At 44.8% G+C, this 22,448-nt stretch overlaps 3 protein-coding genes across 3 annotated transcripts; 1 reads left to right on the forward strand and 2 right to left on the reverse strand.

The window, feature by feature from the left end:
* The first annotated feature begins 2,473 nt into the window (after nt 1-2,473).
* On the forward strand, nt 2,474-3,862 carry LOC131266073 (BLOC-1-related complex subunit 6). The gene is made up of 3 exons (XM_058268426.1): nt 2,474-2,988; nt 3,052-3,619; nt 3,689-3,862. The coding sequence occupies exons 1-3, from the start codon at nt 2,670-2,672 to the stop codon at nt 3,732-3,734; spliced, it is 933 nt and encodes a 310-aa protein (XP_058124409.1). The 5' UTR covers nt 2,474-2,669; the 3' UTR covers nt 3,735-3,862.
* Nucleotides 3,863-3,998: 136 nt separating this feature from the next.
* On the reverse strand, nt 3,999-6,317 carry LOC131266059 (fatty-acid amide hydrolase 2). Its single transcript, XM_058268409.1, has 4 exons — nt 6,190-6,317; nt 5,445-6,009; nt 5,254-5,378; nt 3,999-5,181 (listed from the first exon to the last, which is right to left on the reverse strand). The coding sequence occupies exons 1-4, from the start codon at nt 6,206-6,208 to the stop codon at nt 4,280-4,282; spliced, it is 1,611 nt and encodes a 536-aa protein (XP_058124392.1). The 5' UTR covers nt 6,209-6,317; the 3' UTR covers nt 3,999-4,279.
* A 1,217-nt stretch (nt 6,318-7,534) lies between these two features.
* LOC131264414 (pH-sensitive chloride channel 2) lies at nt 7,535-20,866 on the reverse strand. Its single transcript, XM_058266717.1, has 7 exons — nt 20,382-20,866; nt 9,679-9,785; nt 9,510-9,595; nt 9,090-9,405; nt 8,848-9,006; nt 8,233-8,729; nt 7,535-8,148 (listed from the first exon to the last, which is right to left on the reverse strand). Exons 1-7 carry the CDS (start codon nt 20,864-20,866, stop codon nt 7,879-7,881), a joined length of 1,920 nt encoding a protein of 639 aa, XP_058122700.1. The 3' UTR covers nt 7,535-7,878.
* Nucleotides 20,867-22,448: the final 1,582 nt, after the last annotated feature.

Raw genomic sequence — 22,448 nt, forward strand, 5'->3', positions numbered from 1 at the left:
AAAAAGACAGTAGAACGTCGATGATTTGACGTTATTCACATTTTTATCGGATTTTCATTAAAAACATCACTCTCCTTTGAGCATCTACTTTAGACAGTGTTTAGCTGCTAGAAGACGGATGTAATCACCCAAGGAGAACCGTGCTGCACTTTCCTACCAAAGGTGTGCATGCCTACCAAAAAACCGCCTTTCAAGTGTATTTTTGGTAGGTTTTTTTTTTGACATTTACACCTCATAACTTACCAAAGCGTATTCGGCACAATCGCCGTACGAAACGTCATGTGGCTTCGATTGCCAACATTTGTTTTCTTTTTAATGAAATCGAAGCAACTTGTTCGGGAGCGCGAGTTAATAGTTTTTAAACAACATAAAAAAGTTTTTAAAAAACATCATGGAACATGGTAGGAAAAGGGCAGGAAAGGAAACAAGATGAGACGATGACCCTTAGCGACAGGCACCGAAACTGCAACTCAGCGTTAATAGTTGATCGGTGGCGGTTGGACATCGCGGCGATCATTGGTTGTTACCGTGTGTAACATAGTATCGGTGGGCAGTGTTCGATAGCAGCGCTTGGATCGACCGACTCGGGGTGGTTAACCGGTGCCGGGTTAACCCGCACCAGTGTCACACATTTCAGGGTCTCGACAAGGAGGAAGAAGCGGCTTGAAATAATCATTAATGCGTTCTACGTGTTTTCACTGGCCATGACGGAGTGGTGCTGCACATCGTACATCGAAGGAACCTGCTACGATCCGTGGTCGCTGTTTGCCAGCACGAACCAGAGGAGGCGTCGGACGATTTCTGAACATTTCCCCTGATTGCCTTCCGAACCGGACGATATGTATATAATATTATCGTTGTATCAAAATAATAAAACAATCAAAAATATTTTCCTGCATGAAAATAATTATTTTGGGAAAGAAAAGATATCCTGAACCCAGCTCATATAATCTACTACGAATGGGTATACGTGTTTTGCGCGTATAGTCAGAAATAGGTGTTATAAACACGTTGCACAGTCACGTTGTCAAAACTGTTCTCTTTTGCGGTGTCCCGCAAGTATTAAGAGAATTGTTTTACCCTTCTTTTCAGAAGTCGTTTTACATCCAAGATTGCATAGGAAATCTGCTGCAAAAGAAGGGGTAAAAGAATTCTCAAAAGAAGAGCGATCAGTTCTGAAGAGAATTCTTTTACCCCAAAATAACGCCAAAATTTCTCGTTGGGAAAGTTTCCATACGTTAGTTGATTTTCAAGATCAACAGAACAACTTACAATGTTTTTATTACGGAAAAAGCGAGTAATCAGCTGTGATTTAGGGAGAATTCAGATTAGGATAAACGATTTCCAGATCGGTGATTGATAGGCTGGTGGATTAGGATTCGGATTTGGATATTCGATGTACCCACCACTATAACGAAGCTGCAGCGCGCCAAACTCGCATCAACAAATTTCAAAAACCTTGGTCAGAACTTGAAATACTGACTGAAATAGCTAATTTGTGGTAAAATCCCAAATGAAGCCCCCCCAGCCGAAATCGCTGTCGTGGCTACACCATTTGTGAGCGGATGTACCTTAAAGGTATGCAATTGGTGAAACAAATGCCGTTGTGTGAACCGTTCGAATTGAATTCTCGTTAAATTAAAGATGATGATTATACTGGAATGGATGTACAACATAAACTCTCTTATGCATTACTTGCACGAGTGTATGAAAATTCGACTACGCCATCAACCTAGGCGTGCGGTATGAGGGGGGCCCACGGGCCCCCCTTATTTCACAAATTTATAACAAACTCCCTTTTTCGGTAGACCTAGCGCAGTCCGCTCGCTGCGCTCGCTGCGGGCGCGCCGCCGTTTCAAAGTCATTTCTTCAGTCCAACTCATTGGTTTATGATCTCCATCTTGCTCAGTTTAACCGATTAGTTCAAGTCATTACAGCTTCTAACGGAAATTCAACTGTTCAAATATTCAAACTGAATTGATGTGCCACCTATTGCATACTTTCAGGCGCACACGTGGAAAAAATGACGACGATGCGGCGACGGGGGGGCTTCATTTGGGATTATACCTAATTTGTTAATAACTTTTTAGTGCCTCGGCCAATTTTACCAATATACCCCTCAAATGGAAGGTCTTTTGAAGGCAAACAACTTTATACAACAAATAATCCTCCTCAAGGCTCCGTCCATGCTAAGGTTGCTTAAAGCAAAATAAACTAAAACTTCTTCACGGGTTTCAATCTCCTTAAAATATATTTATCATTATAATGATTGAATTCGAATAAATCCTGATGATAAAGATATGAATGAATGTCGTTGAAAAATTCATAACTGACGTAACCGTACCACTATGATGGGAGAATTGAAAATAAACGACCCTTCAATAGCTGGATCTTGGGCATCTTTTTGTCGTAATGCTGTCACTTGTAGGGATTCAAAACAAACTATTGTCAGACCGAGGTAAAAAAACTGGTTCGTAAGCAAAATTGCACACCATGTAATCGTTTGTGTTATTTTAAACATAAATAATTTTTAAGAACTCGTACAATGTTTTTGATATGGTTGAGTAAGCGCCAATTCTAGTCAGACGATCGATGTGTTAAACCGATAAAATCTAGTCAAACGGATCGTGTGCCAGGATACGATTGAGGGCAAGCAAATCAATTTCGCAATGAGTGAGGAAGCTCATCGAAGAAAAAACCCCTTCGCGTCGTCGCGGCGGGGCTTACACGGGGCAGAAGATCGAACGGACGGAGGAGATGACTCAGAAGGGCAAGAAAATGAGGGCGAGCCTTTGTGCGAAGAGGTCCCAACGGCGATGACGGAATCGTACAGCGAGATCGCATACACACATAATCTATTCGGAACAGCAGCCGATGAAACGGACGGAGGTACGAGCAATGGTAACCAACTGGACGGATCGTCTTCTTCTTCGTCCTCCTCCCAGACAAAAAAGCGTCCCGACTCGTTGGTATGCGACGGACGGAAAGGTGAGTCGGGAGAATGTTTGGAGAAAGGGTTTCCGGTTTTAATCTGCTTCGTAACCTTTGTAGCCAGTTTCCCGTACAACCTTGAAGGAACAGTCCGGGTGGACGGGAACATGACACACTTCGTAGCGGAAAATCTAGAGTACAAAATAAAGCTAGCCAGTCCGGTAACGGTGACCCGCAAGGATTCCTGCAATTTATCCAGCTCACGACAGAGCACACCGTCTGCCGCAACCGGTGGGCTTAGCGGGCTCAGTGTTCTCCCCGGAAGTAGTGGAAGTGCCAACCTAGCGCTTCCCAGTACCAGTGGAGGATACGGTCGTGGACCTTTGCCCTATCCGATAGCCGGTGGAGCGAACTATTGCGCTTCCTCCGTGGATCCTACTGTGCTGAATGAAATCGAGCGCGAAGCGCAGGCGCTGGCCGCGTCGGTCGACAGTTTGTCGGAAAATCTGTGCAGTGTGCTTCATTCAATCTCCTCGATTACCGCCGACAATGTCGAGATTTATAAGAATGCCGTCACCAAACTGACGGATTGCATGGACGCGAACATCAAGTGCATGTACACGATCATGGCCAAAGCGGAAGAAATTTCCAAAACGATGAAACCGGCGGAGGCACTGGCCGTTAGAATGTGAGTAACTGCCGACTGCTTGTTAAGCGATGTTGTCAAATCGAAGCCATTTTCTTAACTTTCTTCCAGCCGTGAAATTAAAAGGCTTGTCGATATGTTCGAAAGCAACCTATAGGATGAACTCGTATGGCCCTTGCAGAGGAATTCACATTCCATTGACAGACAACTTATCACTTGTTATTTATTGGTTTAGTAAATGTTCCGACTCGATATAAGAAAATGTGCTACTGATCACCACAAAAACTACCCTCCGTTTAGACTTGTAAAAGCTGTCGTTACGTTTACCCATTAGCTCATAGCGATTCGTAATCATTTTATTTTATCCTTGACTGTACTGCTACACACGCTGTGGTACTCATTCACGCCATGAACAACGGTATTTGATCGACAACAAAACTGCAACACACAGTGAGGCTTGTTCCATTTATTTTACTTTTTAGCAGTACAAGACGATGACAAAAACAAGACGAAGAAATAAATTATTGAATAAATATTTAACCAACAACCAAGCAATTAAAGTAAGAGAAGAGTTTGAAGAAGTAAGAGAGATGTTTCAATCAATTGGTGGTTTGAAAATTGCCATGGAAATACGTGTCTTTTGTAGCATAATAAGTAACATGTCCCTTTTCCATATGTCCCTAGGTAGAAGTCGGTTACTTTCTAATCAACAATGAACGGTGGGATCCGTCCATTAAATACTCGTTCCATTTCTTCCGCCACCGCTAAGCAATGCCTATCTCTGTTACGGCTCGCTACCACCTGTATGCCGAGAGGCAATCCATCGGCATCCAATCCCAGCGGAACCTGTGTGGCCGGAACGTGTAGCACGTTAAAGAGGCACCAGTAGCTAAAGTTGTAAACGTTAACAAAGGCCGCATAGTGGTACGGTGCTGTGTGTGTGGTGCTGTGATAGAATAGAATTCCATCGTCTCCAAGCAACTCGGTCAGTTCCTGATCACAGCGGCGGGTCAGCTCCTTAATGATGTCTTCTTTTTCTTGCGGGAGCAGTGTATCGATCAGTGAATAGATCGACGCCATCGTGTACTCACTGCGACCGGTCAGCTTCTTAGCCAGCTCGACTAGCGGACTAAGCGGTTTGCCGTTACCCAGCAGAGTGCCAAAGTTGGCAGGTTCCTGCGTCATCCAGTAGCGCCACATGTTGGTCGTTTTTTCCGTTCCGCTAAGCGTTACTTTCTTAACACCGCCCGGAGCGAGTTGGTAAAAGTGATCCACTACCCGGTCCATTGCTTTCTGAAGCTGTGGCTGCACCGCACTGCACTTGATGTCGCCGGATTCGGCGATGTAGAAGTAGCGCAGCTTTCGGATGTCCGTCGGTTCGTTCAGCTTTAGGGAGACGGATATTTCCGGACTAACGAGAACCTTCATGAGGGGGAGTAGATCGGTTGCATAGCGTGTCATTGGTCCGGCCACGACCATGGTCGATGGTTCGCGACCAGTACGAAGGGAGCATCCGCGTGTGTTTATGATCCCGGTGGTAGGTTTGTGACCGTACACTCCGCAGTAGAAAGCGGGCATTCGAATCGAGCCTCCAATATCAGTTCCTTTTTGGGGGAGAAAATATTCAGTAAAAAACAAGCAACTGAATGTCCATTCTAGGTCGAAGAATAGCTTACCCAAGCCAATCGGTGTTCCACATGCTGCAAGTAGTGCCCCCTCGCCACCACTCGAGCCTCCAACTGTACGCCGGTTATCGAACGGATTGTTCGTCTGTCCGATGATGTTATTCCGGGTTTCTTGCCTATCATAACACCAAGAAATTAAATCTAAGTGGAAAAAAATGCATCTCAGTTTAACTGATTCTTACCAACGGTTTATCTCTGGTATGCTCGTGGTCGCGATGATGATTGCACCGGCTTCCTTCAGCAACCGTACGCACTCTGCATCGTTATTCGATTTGACCCCGCTCCGAGCAACAATACCGAGCGTGTGCAACCGGTCCTTGACGGCGGTACTGTCTTTCGTCGTAAACGGCACACCGAGGAATGGTTTCGAAGTCAATTCCGCTTCATCGATAGCACCCTGCTGGAACCGTTCGTCGATCCGCCGCGCCTCGTCAAGTGCCTCTATTATCGGTCCATCCATGACGGCGTTCACTAGCGGGTTGACTTCGTTAATACGATCGATAAACGCACTGACCACCTCGTAGCATGTCACCTCGCGCTTGCGAATCATCGTGGCAAGCTCGACTGCACTATACGTCACGATGAGCTGCTTGCGCTGGAGGGTCGGACATCGCTGCTTACTTGGACCCCAGTACCATTTGAGCCCCACGTATAGCAGCTTGTCGATCACCAGGTGGATGAAGGCTATAAAGCTCACCAACAGACGGCGAACCATGTTTGTATCAGAGCAGGCTCGGTGACGAAGCACTACAACACAATTAGAATTATGGATACGAAATGAAAATAGAAACCTTTACTAGACGGTGAAAGTTAGGGCTTCTGCAGATCTGCATAGATTACTATCAGATGACGTTTCGAGTGCGTTTTATCAAAAGAAAAACAGTTTCCAAAAACCTTTTTCCTCAGTCATGCTGCAAACTAGCTTACCAGTAATCACTACAACCATAAACTGATATTCTGCGAGAAACTGTCGGAAAAACTGTTTGCAAAGTTAAAACAGGAGCCGTGGAACGCTATGTGGTGGAGACTTTCTCCGCACCGGAATAAAAAGCACCGTGCTCCAACAGGTGTCAATAGTACGGACCAAGATGAACACATACTGAATGTGTAGAGGAAAGCGGGGCAAGACGCCCCTGTGGGGTAAGATGCACCGGCCTGGTTTTAGCTGAATTAAGCAATTTAAAAATATTTTAAATAATTCAATATGTTCATCAACGTATCTAATACAACCTATGTAAATTTCATTGCACGGCATAATCATCTCATAAAAGAATGAGAATAAACCAAATTGACTATAAATGATCTAATATTTTGTTACCATTATGTATGGTATGGCATGTATTGATGTTATATTTTTAAATCATTCAGGCCTTCTGATACTGTTTTAATAATCTCCAAATTTTAAATAAATGATAAATAACGAACGGTCCTCAGATTGGGACAAGATGCACCGGCCCAGGAGAGGCAAAACGCCCTAGTATTCAAAATGTAAACAATGGGGGAAGATGCACCATAAAAACAAGAGTAAAATAAAGTTCGGTGAACGGATCCACGCATTCTTGATTTTAATATGACTTATGTTGAGCATGCGATGTGAGTTTCATAGTAATGAATGTTTATTAGATCTAAATACGAAATTTGGGAAACTGTTTTGTGATTTTCAACTGTGTTTTAATACCACACATCAACTGGATTACAAAACATCAAACTTTGACTCCGTCAGGCCATGAACAGATCCGTGAAAATATTCAATAATTGTTCGGAAATCAGCAAAGAGCTTATACCCAAACCCTCTTTAGAATGCTTCACCACAAAATTCAAAGCAAAGTGGGTTATACGGGCTCAGTATCGGACTGTTTACTCGTACAAACAACCTTGGTCCATCTCCTGTTTGTTTTGGGTCTTCTTGCTCCATGCTTACATCGGGGTGCATCATGCCCCATCGTTCGGGCCATCTTGGGTCAAAACCAAAAGGTCCTTCGAAAACCTTATTTAACAAGAAATTGATAAGTTTGAAGTGGTTTTTCTTATTTTTCGTACCAAACAAAAATGTTTGGGAATTGAACTATGAAATAATAGAATGCGTTTAATGAATGAAGGAGAAGAGAAAAATGTTTTTCGATTAAGGGGGCGTACTGCCCCACTTTACCTTATATATCTTGGTCCTCATCATATCGTCATTCTTGTTGTCAAGCTAGTTGCAGAAAGAAATGTACTTTTCGATTTCTTTTTATCAATAACCCAATCTGATTCCTTTTAAATTGTCTCTTATTAATTTCTTTTATTATGTTTTTAACGTATTATGCACAGTTTCTCCTAGTGTTATTACTCAATAAATAATACATTGCTAAGTGATTAATCTTCGGTAAGTAGTTTTGCATTGAAGCCATGGGGAGAAGATCTACTAAGGCAAGACACCCAAACTGCTGCGGTCTTGCACGCTCGAATACTGTCGTAGTTGCTTCAAAACTTACAAAAAATGACTGCAAATATTCACATATTCTAAGTATTGTTCCATTGTGCCGTTTCGCGTATTTCGCCATCGACGTCGCAGTTCTCTCGTGTCTCGTAAAAGAGTTCGGTGAGTTAACGGTTTGTTCGTTGCTTTCACATCCTCTAGATATAGTACACAAACGTCCAGTAGAAAACGTTGAAGATCACAAAAGCGATCGGGAAAGCAAACCGCGATCGCTTGTCGATCCAGATGGCCACCTCCTGGGGTGTCATAGTCGTCCAACCGTTTCCGTTTGTTGTTTCGCTGTTCGTTTGGCCGTCGATCTGAATCGCAACGTTTCCGTTCGATTGCGCATCGACCGGGGCCCGATCCATGTCGGTCGTCGTGATGACGGGCAGGGTTTGACTGCTTCCGCTCTTCTGCGGGAAGGACTATAAGAAGGAAACAAAAAAGGATACTCCATGTAGTAACATGTTTCATGCTATCTTCTCAACAAAAAAAGTATGAATTCTTACATGTACGGTGAGATAGTTGTTGAAGGAATTAGCCGATACCGTGGTGGCAGAATCGGCCAACGAGGTGCAGGAGTGTGACTTGTGCAGGCCGCTCATGTCCTTCCGTGCCGGTCGGGGAGTTAGCGCTTGCTTCAGTACGTGTTTACTGTTGACCTTCTTCACCTCGACGTTGCGCTTCCGGCGCCAGATCGTGTTAACGAAAGCGAACTCGACCAGGCTACCGAAGATGAATCCGGTGCAGCCGAGGAACCAAATCTCCGATGCCTTGATGTAGCTCACCTTCGGCAGTGTCTTGCCCTGGGCCGAAGCGAGCGTAATGAACGTCAGCATCGTGCTGGTACCGAGTGTAATTCGCGGGGCGGACTGATCAGCCTGTAGCCAGAACGTCACCCACGAGATGGCGACCAACATGATCGAAGGGATGAAGTAATCCATCATGTAGAACCCCATTTCGCGCGCCAAGTGTACGGTGAAGCTGAGAGAACTGTAATTACCAGCTAAAATCGCGGAATGGGGAGTAGGTTAGATTAGGTGTGTGCTATTTTAATGAGGATATAAAACTCGGGAGCTGAAGGACTCCATCTCAACTGATCAACTGTTTAGCACAATACCTACCGAATGCGCCGTGCCGCAGGTCACTGAGGTCCGCATTGATAACCGTTTCGTTGGTGAACATCTCCAGCAGCACGTACTCCGTCAAGTGTAGTTCCGGGGCAAGAGTTACGGGTGACTTGTGCTCCCAGAGTAGCACCAAATCATCCAAATTGTACATCCCTACGAATGGAAACAAGTAAACCAAAACCATAAAAATGTATAGTGTTTCTTGTGCCGACAAGGAAATATCGATTGTTACTAACAGCTCTCTAGCACGGTCGAGCAGTGCTGCTCATCGAACGGGAATTTTTGCAGGTTCATCCAGCAGTACAGGGTGGCGCTGATTCGCGTCGACACGATCACCGTGCCGTCGGGTGAGATCGACGTGAGGATGTCCTTCTCGGCCGTGCCCAGAATGTCGGAGCTGCGCTCGTTCGCGAGGAAGACGTGAGGTACCCAGAGCAGATCACGTAGCGACTGCTCACCCATGATCGGCTTCGTCCGGTTCGGAGCAACCTCCCGGAATACCAAGCGCGGATCCACATATCGGAACTGTAGCAGGGCGTGAATTTTGAATTGCTAGTTTTTGAAGCACAAAGTAATAAGAGGAAACCGGTGGTCACGAATTAGGAAATTGATGTCACCGAGGTCGGTATCGGGTTTTAACCTTCCAACGAACTTACCAAATCGTGCGCTTCCAAATTTTGCATAAAGTAGATGTAGGCTCGGGCGTGCACTTTGACCGGCCGGCTTTTGCCGTTAAGCGATTCTAAGGTAATAGAAATATGTTTGGTATGCTTCAGTGACACAACGGAAATATAAATAAGTTTGCTTGGTTGAAATAGTTCTTACCTCTTGGTCGCTCCAGTCGATCGTAGCGACAAACGTGCGTGAGTCTTGTAAGCAGCTGCGTCTGCGACATATGGTCTGCACCTTCCAGCGTAGGACAATCAGAGTCTCTAGAAGTTGAGAACACGTGGTTCGGATTAAAACTACAATTCTTTACAACTTTACTATACATTTTAAGTTGTTGTTTTTTCTGGGATTAATCGGGCTCAAGTTGTGCAAGATACGATGAAGTAAAGCATCTTATCGCAATTTTAATACCTGTAGGATTAAGATAAACTAGAGGGGGAGAATTCAAATCAAACTGGTTGCAGTATATTTTCGCATTACACAAAAGAATGGTCAGATTCTAGCCCTGTGATCCACCTCAAGATAATCTGCGCCTTGGAACCCTGCTGTAAACTTGTTTCCACTCATACCCGCCCCGAGCAATCACCTCATTCGGCATCTCGGTTATTTAAGGTGCAAACAAGAGGAAAAGCTCACTGCTTACTAGTTATGCGCACAACGTTCGTGGCCTTGTTTATTTCGCTACTAATGGGCGCCAGCAAGACGGAAGGTCGACTCGAATGGAGGACAATAAATGTTGCAGAAAGGAAGCGAAACAAATAAACATCTTCAACGGGGGGAGGAACAAGAAAAAAGGCACACACAAATCAAACAGATCCAGATGCCACGAACTTGAACTCGAACCGAACTTGGGAGGGGACGGTCGGTGGCTGCCCTTCCTATGGAGAAGATGACGTCGCTTTCGATGATGATGCTGCCGATGTTGATGTTGATTCATTCTGTAGTAGTGCTGCCAACCATCAACTCATAAACGATCTTATGCTCCAGTCGATCATTTGAAAGGTTGCTGTTCCAATTGAAACCGGTGACAGGCAGTTCGGTGTGGTTTAGTTCTTATGGAAAGGGAAAATGAAACAAACTTTTTCGGCGCGGTGTTGTCCTTTGAATCTTTACACTTTATGGTTGGGTGAAGGCCAATCACTAAGCCCGACATAAAAACCACACTGCAGATTACTCCAGTGCTCTAAACGAAGTAGTTTTGCCAATATAAATTATTGTTATGAAGTTTCTCAGGTTCGTCGTTTGTCAATTTTGAATTGAAGTCTTTTGTTCCTTCCTTTCATCCCGTGGAAAACGAATATCAGAGTATCAACTATTTCCAATGATTTTAAATAATTTTGGCTTTTTCAACAAAAGGGATAGAATAAAAAAAATTAAAAAAGGTAAAAAACAAACATTTCATAAAAAAAACCCGTCAACCGCTAATGAACTAAAATGCAGTTCAAATGAAAATACAAATACTGCCTTTGACAAACCACAATATTTTGTTATTCGAAATACTGCAAAACATGCACCAACAACCGTGGCCACGATTGATTGCGCACGAGATACATTTATATCCTCCCGTTCGTGTCCGATCTCTATCTCTATCCATCTACTGTGCTACCGCTCTTACGCACCAGTGACACGTACGCACTGAAAACACTTCGTCCGGTTGCTGCAAAGATTGACGATTAGATCCATCCGTTGCTTAATTGCACCAGGCAGTTTGTTGTGCATGATTTATGGTGCGAATGGTTCGTTCGATGTCGCAGTTTATGTCACCCGATCAAAGCAAAGTCCTTCCATTGCCGCTGTTACGATAGAAATAAAAGGAAAAATATACGACCCCTCGATTAAGCAATAAAGTTCACCGAACTTATAATTACTCTAGATGAAGGCATGTTAAATCAAATTAATTAAAGCCATTTCCTTGCGATAACATTCAGGCACCACAAGAACAAGGATTTGCCGACCATTCATGGTGGTCTTCATTTCGTCTGTGGTGTGCTTTCAGATGGGAGGTAACTGCAAATGATGCATTTAGTATGCACCGCGTCTGAACTGCGGTTCGAAACGTGGCAAGGACTTCGGGCGGGACGGGGCGATTAAACCCCACATACACACCACCAGACCATGGCCACACCACCTGGGGAGAAGTAAAACGTGCAGCAACACGTTTTCGTTTAATTTGGCCCATTTGGTATGCAACACGTAGCCTGGGCCACCCCCTCCCCTATAGGGGGAGAGGGGGAAGCAATAGGGAAGTACTTGGAAGCTGTCGATTGGCGATTTACTGTTCTTCCTTGCCGCAGTAAACGGTTGCTTTCCTTTGCCCGCCACACATATACCACCGCACGCGTGTTTCCTCCCTTCTGTCCACCGTGAATAAAGTCATTGAAAGTTTTGCAGTGCGTGAATAACCAGTCGGTGTCGATAATTCATGTTACGTTATACGTTCTTTCAACTCGGATTTAACGGTTTTGCGTCAACCCTTCGATGCACGGTTGAGTGCGGCGGTTTACATCCAGTCATAAATAGAACAATGTTCTGCAGTCAAGTGCTACGTAATAGTAATACAAGTCATAACATTAAATAGCAATGTAATTAACATCGTTTCGAGTTATTTTTAATTTATTTAGTTTTTTCATTTTTTTAAATCGCTGGCATCTTATTACGCCTAAGGGATCAAAGACTACTGAGATTCACTTTCGTTCACAACCAGTTACCCGTCTAGGCCTTTTGATGCATGATTGGATTAAACTGGTTCATTCAACGCCGCCTTTGCCATTCAAATTGGTACCGGTTCCTTGCTAATATAAACACCACCGTTTCTGGTCCTCCCTCGCATGCTCTTTGCCACCGCCATTTGCTATCCGTACTAGCTTGCACTATCAATTAGCGTACGGGGAGAGGGGCTTTGCGTTATTAAACTGTTTTACCAATCAGCCCCGTTGAGGTTATTTACATTTCATAAGCGTTCTGTTGGCGGCACTTGGCGCAAGTGCTTTTGCGCAAACGCAGCCGCACACGAACCGTAGCACGTGATTGGTCGCGTTTTGCGCGGTCAACATCACTATACAGCATCACTTCAGGCGATCCACTGTACATTGAAGAAATCCAAATGTGTCATTTTGCCAGGAACTTTACCCCATTTGAAATTTAAAATTCTCACAAATCAAGGTTATTTGACGATTTATAACAAAATGGAAGCAAAAAAGACCCACCGTCTGCGCCGCGATGAGTAAAGAGAAATATTTACGCTCGCTTAAGCGCTACCAATATCCGGAAGAACCAGTTCAGGTGCTCTTTTTTTGTTTGTTTGTTAAAGAACTTTCAAAATAGGTCGTTTTCTTCCATATCGCCATGAGAGAATCGGTTACCTGGCCTGCCAATAAAAACGAACCCATCGGAAACGGTTCTGGCTATTCGAAAACCTGTTTGTGGATTTGAACAGAATGTGTTTCCTTTTTGATGGTGTACACAATTTGTGTTGAGTTAGGAGTATTTTGGAAATAAGTTATGTTTCCTTTCATTAATTTCAAAGCAAGGGTATTCGAAAAACTGTTTAACACACAACATCATTTTCTTGGGAATATGATTTGGACATACCAACACGTGCATTTCGCAACAAGCGTAATGAGCTAAAATGGAGCGGCTTGGAAACGATCTTGCCGTGATCACGTTCCATTCGCAATCCGCTATATCCGGGGACATAGAAATAAGTTACAAAACTACATACGTGCCATTGATGTCACGATCCGCTCATTATCCCCGAAGTATCTCACAATAATTTTGTTTCAAGCAAAAATCGCATCTCACGATTCCTGCATGATAAAAATGGTAGATTATTTAAAGATCCAGCAGTAAACTAATAAGTTTCGGCGCTGTCGCCTTATAGAAAGAAACTATGATGCGATGTAAGAGCGTTTCTCGGAAAAAAGGGAGAAGAAAAGTCAACAGCGAAGCAAACATCAAAATACATCAAGCTATTTGTAATGCTTCACAACACACCCTCTTGAAATCAATCGTTTTCTTTGATGACGATGCGTCTAGTGAGAAAATGTTCCTCGCACAACGCTCTTCTCCAAACAACAACAGCAAAACAGAGTGAAACAGGGGAAAAGAAATCGACTACAAGATAATTACAAGAGCGACATAATCGTGATCGAGATACGTTTATGCCAGAATTTCCCGGACTTTAATGGAGTTTCTGTGTCTTCGATTGTGTCGCGCTGGGCGAGATGATGGTGATAAAATCGAACCAAATAATGCACACCATTTAATAAGGTGCGCTTCACCGGATGGATGGTACAGCTACGACAGGAACCTTGAAGGAAGAGAAAAATAAATAGTGCGTTTTGGGAAGACCCGTACCTTGTGGGTGACAGCGAATGAAACTGGGAAGGAAGTAGAACCGACGTTCTAATGATTGGAGCGTAAGAACATCGATCGAAAGGGAAGGAACCGATCGCTGCAACCAAGCTGGCCACCAGAAGTGCAAGTGCACAATACTCATGCCGTTCCTCGTTGTGTTCGGCAGTGCGGCATTGAACTTGTCAGCGGGCCACGCGTCGCGTCATCCAACAGCCTGTTCCTGAGCTGCATACTATTGCAACCCCACCACACATACGCACGCACGTACGATCGGGCGACGGATGTTGGGTGCACCAAGTTTGTTGTACATATGCGCGGTGGGAGGAGAAACGATACACAAAAGCTTCGCTGTCTTGCGTATCGGACATGATCCTATCTTTGCCCTGCAAGTGCACTTGCAACGAACCGGTTTCACTTTCCTTCAGGTGGTGCAAGTTTAGTGCACCCCAAGCATATATTGAAGCAGAATGCAGAGAAATGCGGCAGGCGTTCGAAACTGGCCAAACAGGAGAAATGATTAAACCAACAACAAGACCAAATAGTAACCTGTCCGTGAACATTCTTACGTAGTCATGATTTACATTTGTTAAGGATGGGAAATATTGACTGCATCTTGTGCAATTAACCTGCACATAAAACGTGCTCGCACTATTAAACTCGTGCACCGTATAAAATTGATTTTATATCTTCTCTCAATGAATGAGATGTTTTTGCAGTGTACAAAAGGGAACGCGTAATATTCTCTTTCGTATAGGTTTCGAAATTCAAATTGAATATACATTTTTTACATTTCAAGTTTTTAAGTTTTTAAATATTATGCGTGTTTAACTACTCATTCTTCAAACGAAATAATTTTTAGTATTTTTTTAATAGTGTTAACTTCAATATACTAAACTGCCCAAATTCAAGTAGTATTTATTTTTACAGCCTTTTACGGTAATTACTTCGCAACTGATAGCATTATTTCCAATTAAATTGGTCAGATTTAACAAAAAACTTTAAGTTTTTGCCTGTTTACTATAATATACCTGTGGCAGCCTTACAATTGCGCACAGCACTGTAGGTTTTATAAAAATGTGCGTTACATCAAACGAATTGAAATATTGAATTTTAACTTTAAACATGTAGTAGTGTGCTTAGCGTAATTTAGGAAGTAGGAATAAAATTCGATCCTTTTCCGATCTCAAACTTCGTCGCGAACGGTTCTATTAATTTGTGAGAAAAGAACACGCTAAAGTGGTGACCCCGACGAAAGTGACCCGACGACCCTGTGAATAAAAAATCTACAAAAAGTGACATGGCAACCGAAGACAATAAAACTCCTGTCGCTGAAGGTGTCAGCGGGCACGCGGAACCGTTCGTCGAATCTGTTAAAGTGCCAAGAATAAACCCGCCCAGCATGATGGATACCAATATCGAGACTTATTTCCTCTCGTTGGAATTTTGGTTTGCAGCATCGGGCATTAGTTCCATGCATGACGCACGTCGGTACAATATCGTAATGGCGCAAGTGCCGCCCAACAAGCTAACCGAGTTGCGCTCCATTATCGATGGAACACCGGCAAGTGAAAAATATTCGTATATAAAACGCAAATTGATCGAATATTTTGCCGATAGCCAACAGCGCCGCCTCCAACGTGTACTATCAGAATTACCGTTAGGAGATCAAAAGCCCAGCCAATTGTTCAACGAGATGAAGCGTGTGGCAGGCAATGCTTTAGGCGAAACGGTATTGCTGGATTTGTGGGCTGCTAGGCTGCCGCCGCATGCACAGGTAGCGGTCATTGCTTCTCGAGGCGATGCGTCGGACAAGATAACAATAGCCGATGCCATCGTTGATTCAATGGGCCTTCGTAGAGTGGACGCCATCGATCACGTGCAAACGCCGACACCAACGACACCTGTTCGAGAAAAAGCGGTCATTGACCCAATTGCGGAGCTTACTCGTGAAATCGCATCGTTATCTAAGCGATTGGATAAAGTATTGCACACCGGAAAAAATACACGTGGGCGATCGCGTTCACATTCTCGTGGCGGAGAATGGAACAAAAGTCGTCACGAAAGAGATCCTTCGAACGGACCTTGTTGGTACCATAGAAAGTTCGGGAACGACGCCCGAAGGTGCCGAAAACCATGCACCGCCGGTGCACGTGGTCCAACAAGCCAAGAATGAGGTTGCTCAGCTGAAGCAGTGGGGGACATCGGCGAACAATCCACCACTGCCACAATCTTTCGCTTACGGGTAACGGATTCGACCACCAGGAAACAGTTTCTGATCGACACGGGAGCAGACGTATCCGTGGTGCCGCGAGGAATACATTCAGCGAAAGTGAAGCCCTCTTCTTTAAAATTGTTTGCCGCGAATGGAACACCCATAAAAGTTTACGGAGAAGTACTATTGAAAATAAATCTTGGTCTTCGTCGAGAGTTCTTATGGAACTTTATGATTGCGGACGTGCAATCAGGAATAATAGGTGCAGATTTTTTAAGTCACTACGATCTATTAATCGACTTAAAACGCAATCGTCTCATCGATAACACCACCTATCTCGAGTCAAGCGGATCACTCGACAAAACCAGCACGCTTTCCGTAAAAACGTTTTGTGAAGTATCGCCGTATGCAGATCTATTAGCCGATTTCCCGACAATTACCCGTCCCGCTACCCCGGGAGCAGTCAACGGATCGTCGACTTGCCACCGCATCGAGACTACTGGCCAACCTGTTTATGCTCGACCGCGACGCTTGTCACCGGACAAGTTAGAAGCAGCTCGTGCGGAGTTTGAAAACTTAATGAAGCTCGGGATTTGCAGACCGTCGAGTAGTAATTGGGCCAGCCCCCTCCACATGGTTAAGAAAGCAGATGGTTCTTGGCGACCATGCGGGGATTACCGCGCCTTAAACGCGCAGACCATTCCGGATCGGTACCCCCTACCGTACCTTCAGGATTTTACGTCGAACTTGCAAGGTAAAACTATTTTTTCAAAAGTTGACTTGCAGAAGGCGTTTCATCAAGTTCCTATCCATCCTGACGACATCCCGAAAACGGCCATCACCACACCTTTTGGACTCTTTGAATTCTCTTTTATGACTTTTGGGCTAAGAAATGCAGCTCAAACCTTTCAACGCCTCATACACGAAGTTGTTCGCGGTTTTGATTTCATCTTTCCCTACATCGATGATCTGTTCATCGCGTCGTCATCACTAGAGGAGCACAGAGAACATTTGCGCTTGCTATTTGAGAGACTCAAGCAGCATAACTTAACGATAAACGTTGCTAAAAGCGAACTGGGACGAGAAAACATAAACTTTCTGGGACATTCCGTCTCCACCGAAGGAATCCGTCCACTTTCGGATCGCGTCGAGGTCGTTAAAAACTTTAAGCTGCCGTCTACAGTTAAGCAACTAAAAAAATTCTTAGCCTTGATTAACTTTTATCGACGATTCATACCGAACGCAATCCAAACGCAAATACCGTTATTAGCAATGACACCTGGCAATAAGCGAAACGATCGTACGCCGTTGAAGTGGACCGACGAAACAAAAGCTGCATTTGAGAAATGCAAAACTCAACTCGCCGAAGCAACCCTACTGGCTCACCCCGTTAAAACAGGAGAATTGTCCCTCTGGGTTGACGCTTCAGATATCGCCGCAGGTGCGGTCCTTCACCAAATTGTCGATGATAAGGTTCAGCCGCTTGGATTTTTTTCGAAAAAGTTTAACCCCGCTCAACTACGCTACAGTACATACGATCGTGAACTCACTGCGATATTCCTCGCAGTGCGGCACTTCAAGTTTATGTTAGAAGGACGGAGTTGCCACATATACACAGACCATAAACCGATCATCTACGCTTTCCAGCAGAAGCTTGATAAAGCATCCAACAGACAAGTTCGCCAATTGGACTTCATCGGGCAATTAACGACAGACATCAGGCACATAGTGGGCAAGGACAACATCGTAGCAGACCTACTCTCTCGCATCGAAAGCATCCAAACTGTACCAGTGCTTGATTTCGACGCGCTAGCTGAGGACCAAAAGACCGACGGCGAACTACAGGATATTCAGCAGGGTAAAATTAAATCTTCATTGATTCTAAAATATTTTTCGGTTCCAGGCGGAAAGCATCAACTGCTTTGTGATTGTTCGAGTGACAGCATTCGTCCTTTCATTACAAAGCGGTTTCGCAACGCAGCACTCCAGGCAACGCATCATCTATCCCACCCTGGCACTCGTGCAACAGCCAAATTAATGACTGAGAGATTTGTTTGGCCGAGCATTCGAAAGGACAGCATCGCCTTCGCCAGAAACTGCATCCAATGTCAACGCTCGAAAGTGACCCGACATACGCAGTCGCCAATAGCGCGGTACCCAGCACCGGACAGCCGATTTTCGCACATAAATATCGACATCGTTGGACCCTTCCCTCCGAGTAAAGGAAACCGTTACTGTCTTACAGTCATCGATAGGTTTACTCGGTGGCCGGAAGCATTCCCCATGCCGGACATGACCGCGTCTACAATCGCCGAAGCTCTAGTCTCCGGATGGATATCCCGATTCGGTGTTCCCGCCTACATATCGTCTGATCAAGGACGACAATTCGAATCATCGCTCTTCACCGAATTGACTCGTTTGATCGGATCTAAACACCTGCGCACGACTGCCTACCACCCCCAGTCTAATGGAATCATCGAACGATGGCATAGGACCCTTAAGTCGTCGATCCTTTGCCACGATCCCAACTACTGGAGTCAACATCTACCGATAATTTTACTTGGATTACGGACAACCTACAAAGAGGACATCAAAACTTCGCCTGCTGAAATGGTATACGGTACGACTCTCAAGATACCGTCTGAATTTTTTGTTGACAACCTGCAGAGACCTAACGAAACAGAATTCGTCGCTAAACTCCGATCGACTATGCGTGATCATCGCCCCCAAGAGACTGCCAGGCACGGGAAGCGAAACATTTTCATGCACCAGGACCTGCGAACATGTAAGAGCGTCTTCGTTCGCAACGATTCAATAAGACCATCGTTATCGTCTCCGTATGAAGGACCATTCGAGATTCTTAATCGAACAGAAAAGTTTTTCAAATTGAGCATACGGGGACGTGAAGTCAACATTTCGATCGACCGTTTGAAACCCGCGTACGTATGCAGTGAACAGCCAGCGTCAACAGAACCAGCAGCCACAACTCCTGCCGAGATTCCACCGACTAGAGTAACTCGCTCTGGCAGACGAGTTATTATCCCTTCCAGATACCAGTAGAGGGATCCTAGTCTAGGAGGGGAGTATTGTGGCAGCCTTACAATTGCGCACAGCACTGTAGGTTTTATAAAAATGTGCGTTACATCAAACGAATTGAAATATTGAATTTTAACTTTAAACATGTAGTAGTGTGCTTAGCGTAATTTAGGAAGTAGGAATAAAATTCGATCCTTTTCCGATCTCAAACTTCGTCGCGAACGGTTCTATTAATTTGTGAGAAAAGAACACGCTAAATACCTATGCATTCCATTAGACCCATTTTACAACAGCTATTTTTTCTTTAAAAGCTTTCAGTGTAATAAACATGATCGGTTGTAAAAGTACAACAATGTAGAAACGAGTGAAAACTTTTAGCTAAATTCTCTTGAATATGCTACCGATAAAGGTGGAAGTAAAGAGATTGTACGACCACATTTGAGAACGCAGTTCCGGACTTGAATGGAGAATGCGTTGCGTTGCAGTTGACCAAGTGCAGCGTACACACTCAATATGCTGCAGCGTGGCGGAACCCTGGCCAATCGTTTCAATATCGTTTGTTGACATTTGTCGTCGGTTGTTGTGGTCACACGGCGTCGAGTAGCTTGGAGCAGTACAGCACCGCTTTTACCAAAGCACGGGAGCCGTGTTACGGTGGGCACAAAACCGACCGTCTTCCCAACAACGCTCCGGAAACGTGACCACAGTGTTTTGGGACATCTTACCGGGCTTATCAGGTGGGAGGAAAGAAAAAGGTGAATCAACCGGTCGCATTCTAGCACCCATTTTTTCGAACTACGACACTGTCGCTGCTTGTGGTAGCTTTGTTGTAGGTATACTCGGCCGTATTTGCTAACTGCATCTGCGCCGAGATAATGTGTGGCGTCTTGGCATGAGGGGGTGGTAGTACTGCTCCAGTAAACAAGTAGTAATTGACTCAGAGGAAGAACAAGATATGGCAATTTTCCGAGGGGGAACGCAAGTTGCCAAAGACCAAATCACACATAAACTGCAGATGTCATCGAGGGATTCCAGTATCGACGTGACGTATATGCAGAGTGAGTACTAGCAGGTTGTGATAAAAAAATTGCGCAATACTCAGAAAATTCAGTTATTTACTTTTACATTTAATTTGCCATCAACTGCGGCAATAGAAGAATTTTTTGCTATGACTACTTCGGAGGATCTGCTCGGGAATTTCGCTTTGAAGTGATCTCACGAGGATGTCCAAGTAATGGCTATTTCCAGTACTTACTTTCCACTGGTTTTGGCATGCGGATGGCTGTCGTCGGAAATGTTGACGTGCAGAATGTCCGCTTCGACCGTGGCCGGTGGAAGCAGCAACTTCTGGATCTCCTCCTGTGACATGGTTTTGTTCTCCAACGGCGTCCCCACGGACGTCGTCGTGATCGTGGTTGTGCTGGTGCTGCTGGTGCTGCTGCTGCTACTGCTAACACTGGTGCTCGTACTATCTGTCGTTGTTCCAGAACTGTCGCTAGATCCCGTAGGAACGGAGGACACCGCTTCCGTGGTGCCACCGGGCGCGGTCTGGTTGAGATCTACCAGTTCAGTTTCGTTGAGCAACAGGAACGGCTCCGGTGGCGTCATGCTCACCGTGCTCGACGGCACACCATCGTCGTCCGGTATTGCCGCTTGCGCCGTCACGGCCGTCGCAAACGCGTGCAAAATCACCAGGAACACGTACGCGCACAATCTGGTGGCTCCTGCCTGAGAATTCATCTTTATTTTCGTCCCACCGAGTGCGGTGCGTCGTCTCCACTGCGCCCTAAAGTGTACGTGTTTGAACGACAAACACTTAACGCCGTACTGGACTCGGATCGGTTTTGTACTGGTGCTCAGAAGTGCTCCTACTCTTCTGCAGCGGGGAACGAATGTTGTACTGGCCTATGCTGGTTTGAAACTTTGTGAAGGATACCCGAAGGACCACTTCTCTTTAAGTACGAGACAAATCACATAATGTCCATATGATCTGTTTCAGTGTGCTCCACTTTCTTGGGTTTTGTTTATCTGATTCTACTCAGTCGATCATCGCTCTCCAACTTGATCCTCGATCCTTCGAGAACCGTCTACGTCCAAGGGTGACTGTTGTTCGCTCGCTGACACACGAGGTCTCCGCACGAGCTAATAATGCGGAAAATAACGGCAAAAACTAAAGACACTAACTAGTACCACCGACTGAGATGGATTTTTTCCTGTTCAGGAACTGTACCGAATCGATCGACACACGCACGATAAAGATCACAGCAGACGGACACGTTGGGGCGACGGAATTTCAATGCACTTCTTCGAGTGGGAATATAAAACACCAACCATAGAAGTAAAGAGCGGAGCAGGTTGCACTTTGCTACTAGCAGAAAATTATATACTCTTTTACACTGGCAAAGATTTTCCGCACGTTATCAAACGTTTTCTCACTTTTCAACCACCGCCGATTTTTCACTTCCGACACACAAATGTTCAAGCCCGGAAAGAGAAAAAGGATTCTTTTTGACGACACAACAGTTATCTACTTGTGATCTGTCGACTCGAGCGGCTTGTTCCTCACTAACGGTTCGGCGCACCGGACCCAACTGATTTTATACGACTCTCGCGGATCGTGTCGCCTTCGCGTTCGCGCCGCGCTCCGTTCGCTCCCGTCGTGCTCATTCTGATTTTCGCGCCCTGTTTTGTGAAGCTGCGTTAGCCTTTGGGCGCGCTTTTGGCATGGGGGGACAGGTGAAGCAGGACTTTATCAGATGACGTACCCAATGTCTCTCGACCCCCTTCTCTCTGGGGGGATCGTGTGTTGGTGATACAAGTGTGCTCGCTTTAAACCCACGCGCGCTCGTCAGCTCCACTCTTGGGTACATCTGGCTGCGTGCGTGTCTTTGCTCTCGTGAGTAGATCCGCCGAGTAAACGTTTTCGGATGTAGTCATTGTTGACTACTTAGACTACAGAAGCTGCGATCGGAACGATTGATGATTGACAGTTCGTACTTCTTGGGGAAGCATGCCTTTGCCGTTCCAATTGATTATGATTGATTTTCAGGCAGACGATAATCACTGTAATTAATTTTCTATTTTGCAAACAATCGTTAATTCAATTAAAAGTTTAGAACTAGTAAAATGAAATTTTAGAACTATTAAAAGAATTGGTGAACACTACGTTGTATGAGTGCAATCCATATTTTTATAGATCATATATAATTAATAAATTCCTGGTTGTGTACTCCTCGCAGAATCCAAAAAACACTTACTATTTTAATATAAGAATTCAATTCGCTTGCCAGCATGCCAATTCTTTCTCAATGAAAAGTAAAGT

Source organism: Anopheles coustani, chromosome 2 (genome assembly GCF_943734705.1).
Source record: "Anopheles coustani chromosome 2, idAnoCousDA_361_x.2, whole genome shotgun sequence".
NCBI lineage: Eukaryota > Metazoa > Arthropoda > Insecta > Diptera > Culicidae > Anopheles > Anopheles coustani.